The 14355-nt window shown below is 43.1% G+C and overlaps 1 protein-coding gene across 1 annotated transcript; it reads left to right on the forward strand.

Annotated features, from left to right (window-relative positions):
* Positions 1-285: 285 nt before the first annotated feature.
* On the forward strand, positions 286-6156 carry LOC310924643 (EF-hand and coiled-coil domain-containing protein 1; the record flags this gene model as incomplete). The annotated part of the gene is made up of 4 exons (XM_083886431.1): positions 286-874; positions 2528-2966; positions 5887-6021; positions 6129-6156. 4 exons carry the CDS (start codon positions 286-288, stop codon positions 6154-6156), a joined length of 1191 nt encoding a protein of 396 aa, XP_083742557.1.
* Between the last annotated feature and the right edge of the window lie 8199 nt (positions 6157-14355).

Below are 14355 nucleotides of genomic sequence, written 5' to 3' on the forward strand. Positions count from 1 at the left end.
CCAAACGCATACATTCTAATAGAGACGGAACAATCACAACACAACAATCACTACGACGACGACATTGTTACACGGTGGATGGGTGGAGTCAGCACATGGGGATTTTTCCCCTCTCTCGCTCGAGGGAATCATGACTTGATGCTCCGGGAAGGAATCCAAGCTGAGAATTCCAGGGAATTACATCACAACAGGGACAGGTTTTAGGGTTTAAAACCATGTCTAATACCAGTGCATAATCTGGTTTGTATTTGGGGACATCTTGAAGATAAGAAAGTAGTTGTTGTCATGGAGCACACAGTGTCGCGCGCAGAGCCCTGGCCTCGAGCCGCGCGTAAAAGCGAATGGCTCCGGAGCGCACTGGCCCATCACCACTGCCGCGATCCCGGGGCGCAGAACGAAATCGTGGTCCTTGCTACTGGAATAGACCAGTACCTGCAGGAGGTCTTCCACCACCTGGCCTGCACCAACAGGGACGATGCGGTGAAGGCGGAGGATTTCACCGCACTGTGCGCCCTGCTGGGTCTCACCGGAGAGGGGAAGAGGACGAGGAAAGCACCGAAGAACGAGACAGGAGGAGATGGAGAGAACGAGCAGCAGGAGGAAGGGGAAGAGTTCAGGGATGTGTGTTCCCGGCTGCCCTCTAAACTTTTCTTTAAGGACTTCCACTCGCGGCTCTGTGGGGTTTTCCGTGGCACCGAGGATCGAGCCCGGCGCTTGCCCGTCACCGAGGACACGGAGCTGGTGGAGAGACAGATCCGAATCAGGTGGCCGCGTGTCAGGAGGAGAAAGTGCGTCAGTTTTGATCTGTCCAGAGAGCAGCGTGGGCCTGCACACATCCACAGTGGAACCACCGCGGTGACAGAGCGTGACACAGGTACTGTACCAGCTCATCCAAAACCACAACTTTATTTTCAACACGTCAAAATAAACTTTAGTAGTTGCTTGAGTCGTCCACAGCCAAAATGATGACTGAGAACCTCGACCGACAATTCAAAATAAAGTTGCAAAATTCTTTATAAAAAATGAAAAAAAATGAAAAAAAATTACGCAAATAAAATCACTTGAAGCAATGTTGTTAACAATAGACAATAGAAATGATCAAATACACGGTAACACTCGAAAATAAGGCTACATTTATTAATATTAGTAAATGCTATAATAAGAATAAATGCATGTCAATTCATGCTGAACATCAATAATGTTTTCGGGATAATAATTAATTCATGGATCAAGGGTTTATACAATAATAACTGTTTGTAGGAGTGCATTACTTCAGTGTAATTGTGTAATGAAGCATTCATTCACAAATGTTACTCAAGAGTCTCACTGTTAATTGGATCATGTATAGCACTTAAGACTTCACAAACACATAAGCCTGACATGAACACTATTTACCACATACTCTGTTGATGTTTATTACTGCTCTTAAACAACCACACACATGCTAAACATCAGTTTAACATGAGTATGCTTAAGTAAGTAGGCTAATGCTTATGCCTATGTAATAACTGGTAGTAATGGGGGGGGGGGGGGGGGTTCACTTTGAATATGAAAGTGCAAAATAAAAATAGGCCATGTGATTTTACAGGTAAATTTTCAGTAAGTTTTGCAATTTACTGAGGTACAAATCAAATTCAGCTTCGGGCCCCATAAATGTTTGTGCCGGCCCTGGAGCTAGTGACTGACAATGCAGCCACATAACGTTCTGAAATGCATAGTGGATTATTAAAAGACAAAACATGTTTCAATCCCTGGATGTGACTCTGAATGATCACTAACGTAACATAGATTAACGATGTCAATGAAAACTCACCCCATAAGAAGATAGAAGGTTAGATAGAGGTTAAGTGGGTTAGGGTGCTGGTGTCACGTCATCATCTCAGACGTAACTACTGTCCAGTCCAGTTATTCTCATGTCCTGCTCTCTTTCTCTAGCATAGTCTGGTAGCTTAAATGCTAACGCTAATAAGTCCACTCACATAGCAGAAGTGAGATCTGTGTTGTCTCTGTCTTTGTTAAGAAGTACAGCCACAATTTAGTTCTGATGGAGGCAACAACAACATTGTGGTAGTAAAGTGAGACACTACCATGGCACCAGACTGCATCTCAATTTCATTTGAGAGTGAGATGTTGTCTGGAAATGGTGTGGTCACCTCCCATGTCCAAGAGTCATGACCAATTGTATAGACAGACAACCAATCAGAGCAATGATCAGGTTGACAGCAATGGAACACGCGTCAACAATCATTGTGATAATCCCGCTTCAAGAGTCTTTTTTGGAGATTCTGTCGTGGACTAAGATGCTGTCCCTGCCAGACATGTCTGCAGAATGAAAGAACATCCCTGGCAGACTGGTTCACCCAGGCTAGTGAGATACTGTTTAAAGGTTGGAGTTTGACTGAAAACATAGAAATGCTTAAAATTCTTGAAATCTGTAAACTAAGTGACAAAAGACACTGCCTAAAAATCAAGGACTTTTTGTACAACCACACTAAGAATACTTGAACTATTCATTTAATGTGTGCAGATGAGGTCTCAGCTCTGAGGGAGCTGGTGGAGGACCTTCGCTCAGCGTTGCAGAGCAGCGATGCTCGCTGCTTAGCCCTGGAGGTGGCCATCAGACGGGAGAGGAGCCGTACCCTACCTCCTCCCTCCACCTCTGCTGTTTCAACTCCCACATCTTCTGTCACCTTCATCCAGGGAAAACTGGTCCCAACACAGAGAATTAAAGGACAGTGCAGTGGTGGAGGAGGAAGCAGCAGGGCGAGGAGTGCGGTGAGGACACTGGACATCAGGGACCCTCTGCTGAGGGAACTGAGGCTGATCCGCTCCTCACGTGACGGGCAGCTGGAGGAGGCCATCAAGTTCAACAAGTGTCTGGAGAAGGAGCTGCAGTGGGCCTATCAGGAGGTGCGGAAGCTGCAGGGGGTGGAGTCAGCACTGAGGAAGGAAAACACTCGGATCAGGTAAGTTTTTATTATGGGATGATGTTCTTTCAAATCTCCCTTATTTAAATGTTCATGTTACATTACCTGACATAGAGCAAAAGGCTTGGTCACAACCAGGATGTTGTAAGTCCATCACAGGGTAAACACACAGAGAGGATTCACTCTCACACTCACATTCATGTTCAGTGGACTATATGCACAGAGCGTCACTTACAACTGTAAGCCAGCTCCTTAACATCCGGTCAAGGTAATATTAGCGATTAAAACATTTAATATCGTAGTTGTATTATTTGTTAGTCCTGAGGTATTCAACAGGGTCTAAAATGTTTAAAGCTCACATAGACTGGTCCTGTTGCACATATATGTTAGTTATGGAGGTCTACTTACATACATTAACTTGTTTTTATGGTCAAAAACCTCCTAGTTGCTGTAAACAAGCCGATAGAAATCCTCTTTTCTGACGCTGTTTCCCAGCCGCGATATTTCAGACTCAACTCTCACACCCAGAAGATAGAGTGTGTTTTGATTGGCCAGCCAGCGTAGAGTCTTCCCAACTATCTTGTGATTGGCCAGTACCTGGAAGTGACATATTCAGCAAACCCGCTCTCAGAAGCGCAGCGTCCCCCTCTGGCACTGCTACTCATTATCAAAACATTGTTTTAACAATGTTTAAAAAATAGCTTCGTCACGACTCCCCAGCCGCAGTCCCTTTTATGACTTTGACCCGGAGTCAGACCCAGAGTCAGAATACACTGTCGCTCCTGAAACACCTCCATAACTGACGTTATTCTTCTTCTGCGGTTCAATGTACGCAACCGGATGTTATGTAACCGGACCGGGTTTTTTCAGCGATCTCGCTGAGCCTGAGATTACAATAAAACACAGCGTTCTCAGCAGTGGCTGAACTGTTTGTTTTGAACCATCAGGGCTTCTTAAACAAGGTAATGACGCAGATACACACTAAAAAACAGCGTTAATTGGAACTTCCAGTCTAGGTCCGCTTTAAATGTAAGCTTTGTGAGAGGACAACAGTAGCTTGTGTGAACTCAGCTGAGTCTGCCAGTGATTTGGTTGTCTGGCTAGAACTTTAGAATCTCCTAAAAAAGGGAACCAACACAAACGACGACAGAGAAATGACGTTGAGGAGCTTTTGTATACAGTACATCCAACAAGAGTTTATGCTAGAACATTTTTTGATGGCCCATGTGGCTGTTAATATCAAAAAATTCTGGCCATGTGTATTTTATGCATACAGTATTCTTAAATACACATGTAACAAGAAACAGGCGCGCACACACACACAAAGTAGGGAAAACAGAGGTGGTGTTTGATCGCACACGCTTGCAACGCCGATCCGGGCAGCTCGGCGGCGGTTCAGATGACACAAACCGGCGTGTGGTTTGTGTTCTTCCAGCAGTTTACAAACCCGAGAGCACGGATGTGGCAGTGGGGTGTGGTGGAAGTAGCGTGAACAGACGGCTGGACAGAATCAGGTAATCAGTCAGCTGTATAAGCACGTCTGTAACCTGGTTCTGATGGCTCGCAGTAGGATGGGTCCACAAACAGAGAGAAAGAGACATAAATGGAGGGAGAGACTCACGGAGAGAGAGAGAGAGAGCGGAGCACAGGAACAGCACGAACAGCTGTTTTCATTTGTTTTCCGTATTGCTGACAATTAACTATTTAGACAAACGACACCGTCTTTCCGTACTTCCCAAACGAACTGTGTCTGGACCCAGCCTACTGCAAGCGATCAGAACCAGGTTACATACGTGCTTATGTCGCCGACTGATTACATGATTCTGATCACCGACTGAGCCGCTGAAGCCGTTGCCTTCACTGCCACAACGGATTTCCAAAACTGTTGGGAACAGAGGGAATTTGAGTCCTCTTTAGGTCTTTGCATGTATATCGCCATGAACTACATAACGTTATAAAAGGGGAGGCAAATATGAAGGACGGTTCTGTCAAATATCATGCATAACGTTATCCCCTAACGTTACCATAAATTATAATACATCTTGATCTTTACTGAGAGAACAGAATTGTGTGTCTTAGAGCCACTCATTTATGGTAAAACGCTTGCCATAGTCACTCCTCGCTCGTCGCTGACAGAGGACACGCCGATCTGGCAACCTCGATTCTGGAGGGGAGTGGGAGGCGGGTACGACTCGCCGCAGTGGTTTGATTTTGAGTGTGGTAACCGTTTTTGGCCACGTTGTTACAGATGGTGCCTTTAGTCATTGATTCTCCGACACTGCGGCTCCCTGTCCTGGTCTTGTGCGGGGTGGACTTGCAGCTGGCCCAAGTGGCCGGACGCTCCGCATGCCTGGAATACTGCCGGTCTTCTCCCAGGGGGCTGAAGGGCGGGGACACGGTTTTCACCACAGTTTTCCAACCACGCCAAGTGACAATCCCCGCACATACATACACATGGATGCGCGAATACACAGATACACAGATACACATTCTGGTTCATGATAGAACCAATATAAACCAAGATCACCTTTTCTTTATGTGGTTGTTAACAAATACTAATGGTACTGTACTTACACTTTGCTTGCAAGCAAGAAGGTTTTCAAAATTTTATTCGATTTGCATGTGTTGGACATTGTTGGAAAGCTTAGAAATCACACTTCCAGAATCTGTAAATAACTCCAAATGTCCCTAAGTGACCGGTTTTGCCATGGCTGGACACATAGTTGGTATTCTGTCTTTATTGAATCACCTCGGCCACATGTGATGTGTTTACATGGAAGAGGAGGTTGCGGGCCATGTTTTCATTATAACATAATATTTCCCATAATCACCTATGGTGATCATTCTTGACTGGGGCTCAAAATTCAATTTCTGATGTTTTGTGTGGAGATTTTTGGGACAATATGAAGGTTGTATAAAGAGAAGGCAAGGTGTGAAGGTTCTGTCTGATCTCCATCAGGAGGCGGGCAGAGGAGGCCAGGGAGGCTCTCAGTTTGGGGCTCCAGAGAGTTCGGCTGATCCAGGAGCAAGCCCAGACTGTGCCGCAGCTCCAGTCCAGGGTCACACAACTGGAAACTGAGCTGCATCTGTACAGGTATAATGGCAGTGTTTATTTTTGTGAGCATAAGCATGTTTGTGCATCCATTTACACGTCATTTGTCTCTGTGCTGATTTGAAAATTAATGCATTAAAACCCCTCAGGTCAAGTAACACCCAGTATGAGATTTAGTGGACGATAAAAGATTCAGAAGATTAGATTCAGTGAAAATGGTTACATTGTGTATATATTACACACAGACACCTTTTTAACTCTCCACCCACTGCTTCAGTGTTCATACAGGTTTAAATATAATGTATTTCAGATACATTTGAAAGGTTACATAAATAAATACATAAATAAACAAGTTTACCCACTGTATTCTAAGGACTAACCCAGGTTGTTTTCCCCTCACATATTCACCTTTCCTAGTCTGGGATAGTACAAATTAAATTGTCCAGTGATTCTGAAAGTTGGTTTCTTTCTGTCTGCTAGTGTTGTGTTGTCCACAAATCGTTTGGCTGAACAAACTGAACTGAATGACTTATTGGGACGATCCGTTCATGTCACAGTTCAGCTGAGCTCTGCTGTGACTCGAGTGAGACAGTGGCCAGCAGGCGGCGCTAAAGTGACTGTTCCCTGCAAAAAAGTCAGTCACTCAGTGATGGAATCCCTGTGTGTACTCTGAGCTAAACATACACGCACATAAGCGTGACGACTTTGTCGCTAAATCTGCCGACTTTTTGTGGTGTTTGGAGACTCTCACGTGAAAGCACGTATCACTCTGCAGTTACTGAGCTCAACAAGCAGCGTGTGTTAATAATCGATTAATCGTTTCAGCTCTAAACTCATTATAAGTTGATATTAAGTGGCGGTCCACATGCAATTGATTTGGGTAAAGTTATTGTATTTCAAGTCAATACATAATGTAAAACATTGCAACATAAATCCAATGTTTCAGTGATAATTTAATGCAAATATTGACTTTTGTTGCTGCATTCTGACCTCGCCACCTTGTTTCTGCTACATGTTGAAAACTGCACTATGACAAAAACAGCAGACTGAGACGTCTCAGGTCCTCTCACTGTGAGGAGGAAACAGTGCTGTATGTGTACTGATACATTCAGCAATTCATTCACGAAATGTTCTGTGAATGAATCAGTGAACGAGTACACTGAACGTGTGTCCTGAGTGATTCAGCCACTTAAACAACAAATGTATCTCAGGCAAGCCATTGCTGGCTAGTTTTTTCCCCACATGATGACTGAAAACTGTTTTGAGATCAGAATCACAGTACAGCTCACAGTGCCACGATAATCTCAGTCTGACACACATCATCGAGGTGATTTTTCTGTCTTCCTGGATTCATACGTGCAAAATCTTCAAATTTCTTCCCACTTTTAGTAGATGACAAACCACTGTGACCCAATTCAGAGTGTAACATTTCTGAATGTTTTAAGTGTCATTTTGTCACTGACAGATATTATTTGACAGTACATAACTTTCTTGTCTTTTTCTTTAACACAGGTCCTACTGTAGCTGTGTCTTTGACTCCTCACATCAACAACTGCATGCAATCAGGACAGAAGAAGTGTGTAATAAAACAGGTGAGTGACCAGATAACTGATTAATCATTGCACAATTAACCTCTTCTTCCCTTTTTCCCCCATCACCAGGGGCAACGTCACATACAGCGACAAAAGCGCCATAAAACCATGTCTAACTTTAACAAACACAGACATGCTGCATCCCCACAGAAAGGTCAGAAACTCAGCTAAAAGCTCATATAAACCATTCTTATGTCCATGAAACACAGTTAAAACACAGATGGACCAAACCAGCAGGAGCGAAAAAACCTGTTACAGCGCACACATTGAAAAGCGCCACCGGAGCGCCAGTGTGATTATGTAAACAAACAAAACTGGACAGCAGAAAATCTACAGATTCCAGCAGTACAATTTTTATCACTCTACGGCCAAGATGCACGGATCCAGCCCCAAAATAAGAGCACAACAACATCTTTCAAGAAATGCAAGCAGAAATGTTGAAAAGGGCGAATGTCTGCACAAATGCATTTACAGTGCCTTGTGAAAGTATCCGGCCCCCTTGAACTTTTCAACCTTTTGCCACATTTGAGGCTTCAAACATAAAGTTATAAAATTTAAATTTTTTGTCAAGAAACAACAACAAGTGGGACACAATCGTGAAGTGGAACGAAATTCATTGGATAATTTATACTTTTTCAACAAATAAAAAACTGAATAGTGGGGCGTGCAATATTATTCGGCCCCTTTACTTTCAGTGCAGCAAACTCACTCCAGAAGTTCAGTGAGGATCTCTGAATGATCCAATGTTGTCCTAAATGACTGATGATGATAAATAGAATCCACCTGTGTGTAATCAGGTCTCTGTATAAATGCACCTGCTCTGTGATAGTCTCAGGATTCTGTTTAAAGCGCAGAGAGCATCATGAAGAACAAGGAACACACCAGGCAGGTCAGAGATACTGTTGTGGAGAAGTTTAAAGCTGGATTTGGATACAAAAAGATTTCCCAAGCTTTAAACATTGCAAGGAGCACTGTGCAAGCAATCATATTGAAATGGAAGGAGTATCAGACCACTGCAAATCTACCAAGACCCGGCCGTCCCTCCAAACTTTCATCTCGAACAAGGAGAAGACTGATCAGAGATGCAGCCAAGAGGCCCATGATCACTCTGGATGAACTGCAGAGATCTACAGCTGAGGTGTCTTACTCCACTGCTTTTCCTACGTACATAACATACTTTAAGGCTGATCCATTTCTCGATTTTTTTCTCGTACAGTGAAACATCCACATATTTGATTTGGCAGAGATTTTTACGCTGAATACTCTTATGTATCTGGCTAGAAACCAGGGTCAGTTAGAGTGCCCAATTAATAATGAGCAATGGGATTGGGTCCCTTGCTCGGGGAACCACAGTCCTTGACCTAGCTGCGAATGGAATTGGCCACAATAGTAGGTTAATTTAAAAAAAGCTTTTAAATGTTCAAATCGAGTCGGTTTAAATAAAAGAAAATGTAAGAACTAGTACTTGGAAGTCTTAATGTGTACAATACATTAACTGTGCTTGTACAAACTGCAATTCTAAAGTACATTTGATTAAAATGACTTTAAATAGTAAAGATTTTTTACTACTATTCTATTTCTGGTATTACTAGTATTTTACTTCTGGTGATGTACACAGAAGCATAAAGTCACTACTATGACTCAGTAGCCCAAACGCATACATTCTAATAGAGACGGAACAATCACAACACAACAATCACTACGACGACGACATTGTTACACGGTGGATGGGTGGAGTCAGCACATGGGGATTTTTCCCCTCTCTCGCTCGAGGGAATCATGACTTGATGCTCCGGGAAGGAATCCAAGCTGAGAATTCCAGGGAATTACATCACAACAGGGACAGGTTTTAGGGTTTAAAACCATGTCTAATACCAGTGCATAATCTGGTTTGTATTTGGGGACATCTTGAAGATAAGAAAGTAGTTGTTGTCATGGAGCACACAGTGTCGCGCGCAGAGCCCTGGCCTCGAGCCGCGCGTAAAAGCGAATGGCTCCGGAGCGCACTGGCCCATCACCACTGCCGCGATCCCGGGGCGCAGAACGAAATCGTGGTCCTTGCTACTGGAATAGACCAGTACCTGCAGGAGGTCTTCCACCACCTGGCCTGCACCAACAGGGACGATGCGGTGAAGGCGGAGGATTTCACCGCACTGTGCGCCCTGCTGGGTCTCACCGGAGAGGGGAAGAGGACGAGGAAAGCACCGAAGAACGAGACAGGAGGAGATGGAGAGAACGAGCAGCAGGAGGAAGGGGAAGAGTTCAGGGATGTGTGTTCCCGGCTGCCCTCTAAACTTTTCTTTAAGGACTTCCACTCGCGGCTCTGTGGGGTTTTCCGTGGCACCGAGGATCGAGCCCGGCGCTTGCCCGTCACCGAGGACACGGAGCTGGTGGAGAGACAGATCCGAATCAGGTGGCCGCGTGTCAGGAGGAGAAAGTGCGTCAGTTTTGATCTGTCCAGAGAGCAGCGTGGGCCTGCACACATCCACAGTGGAACCACCGCGGTGACAGAGCGTGACACAGGTACTGTACCAGCTCATCCAAAACCACAACTTTATTTTCAACACGTCAAAATAAACTTTAGTAGTTGCTTGAGTCGTCCACAGCCAAAATGATGACTGAGAACCTCGACCGACAATTCAAAATAAAGTTGCAAAATTCTTTATAAAAAATGAAAAAAAATGAAAAAAAATTACGCAAATAAAATCACTTGAAGCAATGTTGTTAACAATAGACAATAGAAATGATCAAATACACGGTAACACTCGAAAATAAGGCTACATTTATTAATATTAGTAAATGCTATAATAAGAATAAATGCATGTCAATTCATGCTGAACATCAATAATGTTTTCGGGATAATAATTAATTCATGGATCAAGGGTTTATACAATAATAACTGTTTGTAGGAGTGCATTACTTCAGTGTAATTGTGTAATGAAGCATTCATTCACAAATGTTACTCAAGAGTCTCACTGTTAATTGGATCATGTATAGCACTTAAGACTTCACAAACACATAAGCCTGACATGAACACTATTTACCACATACTCTGTTGATGTTTATTACTGCTCTTAAACAACCACACACATGCTAAACATCAGTTTAACATGAGTATGCTTAAGTAAGTAGGCTAATGCTTATGCCTATGTAATAACTGGTAGTAATGGGGGGGGGGGGTTCACTTTGAATATGAAAGTGCAAAATAAAAATAGGCCATGTGATTTTACAGGTAAATTTTCAGTAAGTTTTGCAATTTACTGAGGTACAAATCAAATTCAGCTTCGGGCCCCATAAATGTTTGTGCCGGCCCTGGAGCTAGTGACTGACAATGCAGCCACATAACGTTCTGAAATGCATAGTGGATTATTAAAAGACAAAACATGTTTCAATCCCTGGATGTGACTCTGAATGATCACTAACGTAACATAGATTAACGATGTCAATGAAAACTCACCCCATAAGAAGATAGAAGGTTAGATAGAGGTTAAGTGGGTTAGGGTGCTGGTGTCACGTCATCATCTCCTTTAGTCATTGATTCTCCGACACTGCGGCTCCCTGTCCTGGTCTTGTGCGGGGTGGACTTGCAGCTGGCCCAAGTGGCCGGACGCTCCGCATGCCTGGAATACTGCCGGTCTTCTCCCAGGGGGCTGAAGGGCGGGGACACGGTTTTCACCACAGTTTTCCAACCACGCCAAGTGACAATCCCCGCACATACATACACATGGATGCGCGAATACACAGATACACAGATACACATTCTGGTTCATGATAGAACCAATATAAACCAAGATCACCTTTTCTTTATGTGGTTGTTAACAAATACTAATGGTACTGTACTTACACTTTGCTTGCAAGCAAGAAGGTTTTCAAAATTTTATTCGATTTGCATGTGTTGGACATTGTTGGAAAGCTTAGAAATCACACTTCCAGAATCTGTAAATAACTCCAAATGTCCCTAAGTGACCGGTTTTGCCATGGCTGGACACATAGTTGGTATTCTGTCTTTATTGAATCACCTCGGCCACATGTGATGTGTTTACATGGAAGAGGAGGTTGCGGGCCATGTTTTCATTATAACATAATATTTCCCATAATCACCTATGGTGATCATTCTTGACTGGGGCTCAAAATTCAATTTCTGATGTTTTGTGTGGAGATTTTTGGGACAATATGAAGGTTGTATAAAGAGAAGGCAAGGTGTGAAGGTTCTGTCTGATCTCCATCAGGAGGCGGGCAGAGGAGGCCAGGGAGGCTCTCAGTTTGGGGCTCCAGAGAGTTCGGCTGATCCAGGAGCAAGCCCAGACTGTGCCGCAGCTCCAGTCCAGGGTCACACAACTGGAAACTGAGCTGCATCTGTACAGGTATAATGGCAGTGTTTATTTTTGTGAGCATAAGCATGTTTGTGCATCCATTTACACGTCATTTGTCTCTGTGCTGATTTGAAAATTAATGCATTAAAACCCCTCAGGTCAAGTAACACCCAGTATGAGATTTAGTGGACGATAAAAGATTCAGAAGATTAGATTCAGTGAAAATGGTTACATTGTGTATATATATTACACACAGACACCTTTTTAACTCTCCACCCACTGCTTCAGTGTTCATACAGGTTTAAATATAATGTATTTCAGATACATTTGAAAGGTTACATAAATAAATACATAAATAAACAAGTTTACCCACTGTATTCTAAGGACTAACCCAGGTTGTTTTCCCCTCACATATTCACCTTTCCTAGTCTGGGATAGTACAAATTAAATTGTCCAGTGATTCTGAAAGTTGGTTTCTTTCTGTCTGCTAGTGTTGTGTTGTCCACAAATCGTTTGGCTGAACAAACTGAACTGAATGACTTATTGGGACGATCCGTTCATGTCACAGTTCAGCTGAGCTCTGCTGTGACTCGAGTGAGACAGTGGCCAGTAGGCGGCGCTAAAGTGACTGTTCCCTGCAAAAAAGTCAGTCACTCAGTGATGGAATCCCTGTGTGTACTCTGAGCTAAACATACACGCACATAAGCGTGACGACTTTGTCGCTAAATCTGCCGACTTTTTGTGGTGTTTGGAGACTCTCACGTGAAAGCACGTATCACTCTGCAGTTACTGAGCTCAACAAGCAGCGTGTGTTAATAATCGATTAATCGTTTCAGCTCTAAACTCATTATAAGTTGATATTAAGTGGCGGTCCACATGCAATTGATTTGGGTAAAGTTATTGTATTTCAAGTCAATACATAATGTAAAACATTGCAACATAAATCCAATGTTTCAGTGATAATTTAATGCAAATATTGACTTTTGTTGCTGCATTCTGACCTCGCCACCTTGTTTCTGCTACATGTTGAAAACTGCACTATGACAAAAACAGCAGACTGAGACGTCTCAGGTCCTCTCACTGTGAGGAGGAAACAGTGCTGTATGTGTACTGATACATTCAGCAATTCATTCACGAAATGTTCTGTGAATGAATCAGTGAACGAGTACACTGAACGTGTGTCCTGAGTGATTCAGCCACTTAAACAACAAATGTATCTCAGGCAAGCCATTGCTGGCTAGTTTTTTCCCCACATGATGACTGAAAACTGTTTTGAGATCAGAATCACAGTACAGCTCACAGTGCCACGATAATCTCAGTCTGACACACATCATCGAGGTGATTTTTCTGTCTTCCTGGATTCATACGTGCAAAATCTTCAAATTTCTTCCCACTTTTAGTAGATGACAAACCACTGTGACCCAATTCAGAGTGTAACATTTCTGAATGTTTTAAGTGTCATTTTGTCACTGACAGATATTATTTGACAGTACATAACTTTCTTGTCTTTTTCTTTAACACAGGTCCTACTGTAGCTGTGTCTTTGACTCCTCACATCAACAACTGCATGCAATCAGGACAGAAGAAGTGTGTAATAAAACAGGTGAGTGACCAGATAACTGATTAATCACTGCACAATTAACCTCTTCTTCCCTTTTTCCCCCATCACCAGGGGCAACGTCACATACAGCGACAAAAGCGCCATAAAACCATGTCTAACTTTAACAAACACAGACATGCTGCATCCCCACAGAAAGGTCAGAAACTCAGCTAAAAGCTCATATAAACCATTCTTATGTCCATGAAACACAGTTAAAACACAGATGGACCAAACCAGCAGGAGCGAAAAAACCTGTTACAGCGCACACATTGAAAAGCGCCACCGGAGCGCCAGTGTGATTATGTAAACAAACAAAACTGGACAGCAGAAAATCTACAGATTCCAGCAGTACAATTTTTATCACTCTACGGCCAAGATGCACGGATCCAGCCCCAAAATAAGAGCACAACAACATCTTTCAAGAAATGCAAGCAGAAATGTTGAAAAGGGCGAATGTCTGCACAAATGCATTTACAGTGCCTTGTGAAAGTATCCGGCCCCCTTGAACTTTTCAACCTTTTGCCACATTTGAGGCTTCAAACATGAAGTTATAAAATTTAAATTTTTTGTCAAGAAACAACAACAAGTGGGACACAATCGTGAAGTGGAACGAAATTCATTGGATAATTTATACTTTTTCAACAAATAAAAAACTGAATAGTGGGGCGTGCAATATTATTCGGCCCCTTTACTTTCAGTGCAGCAAACTCACTCCAGAAGTTCAGTGAGGATCTCTGAATGATCCAATGTTGTCCTAAATGACTGATGATGATAAATAGAATCCACCTGTGTGTAATCAGGTCTCTGTATAAATGCACCTGCTCTGTGATAGTCTCAGGATTCTGTTTAAAGCGCAGAGAGCATCATGAAG

Source organism: Microchirus variegatus (assembly GCF_963457635.1).
Source record: "Microchirus variegatus genome assembly, chromosome: 3".
Classification (NCBI taxonomy): domain Eukaryota; kingdom Metazoa; phylum Chordata; class Actinopteri; order Pleuronectiformes; family Soleidae; genus Microchirus; species Microchirus variegatus.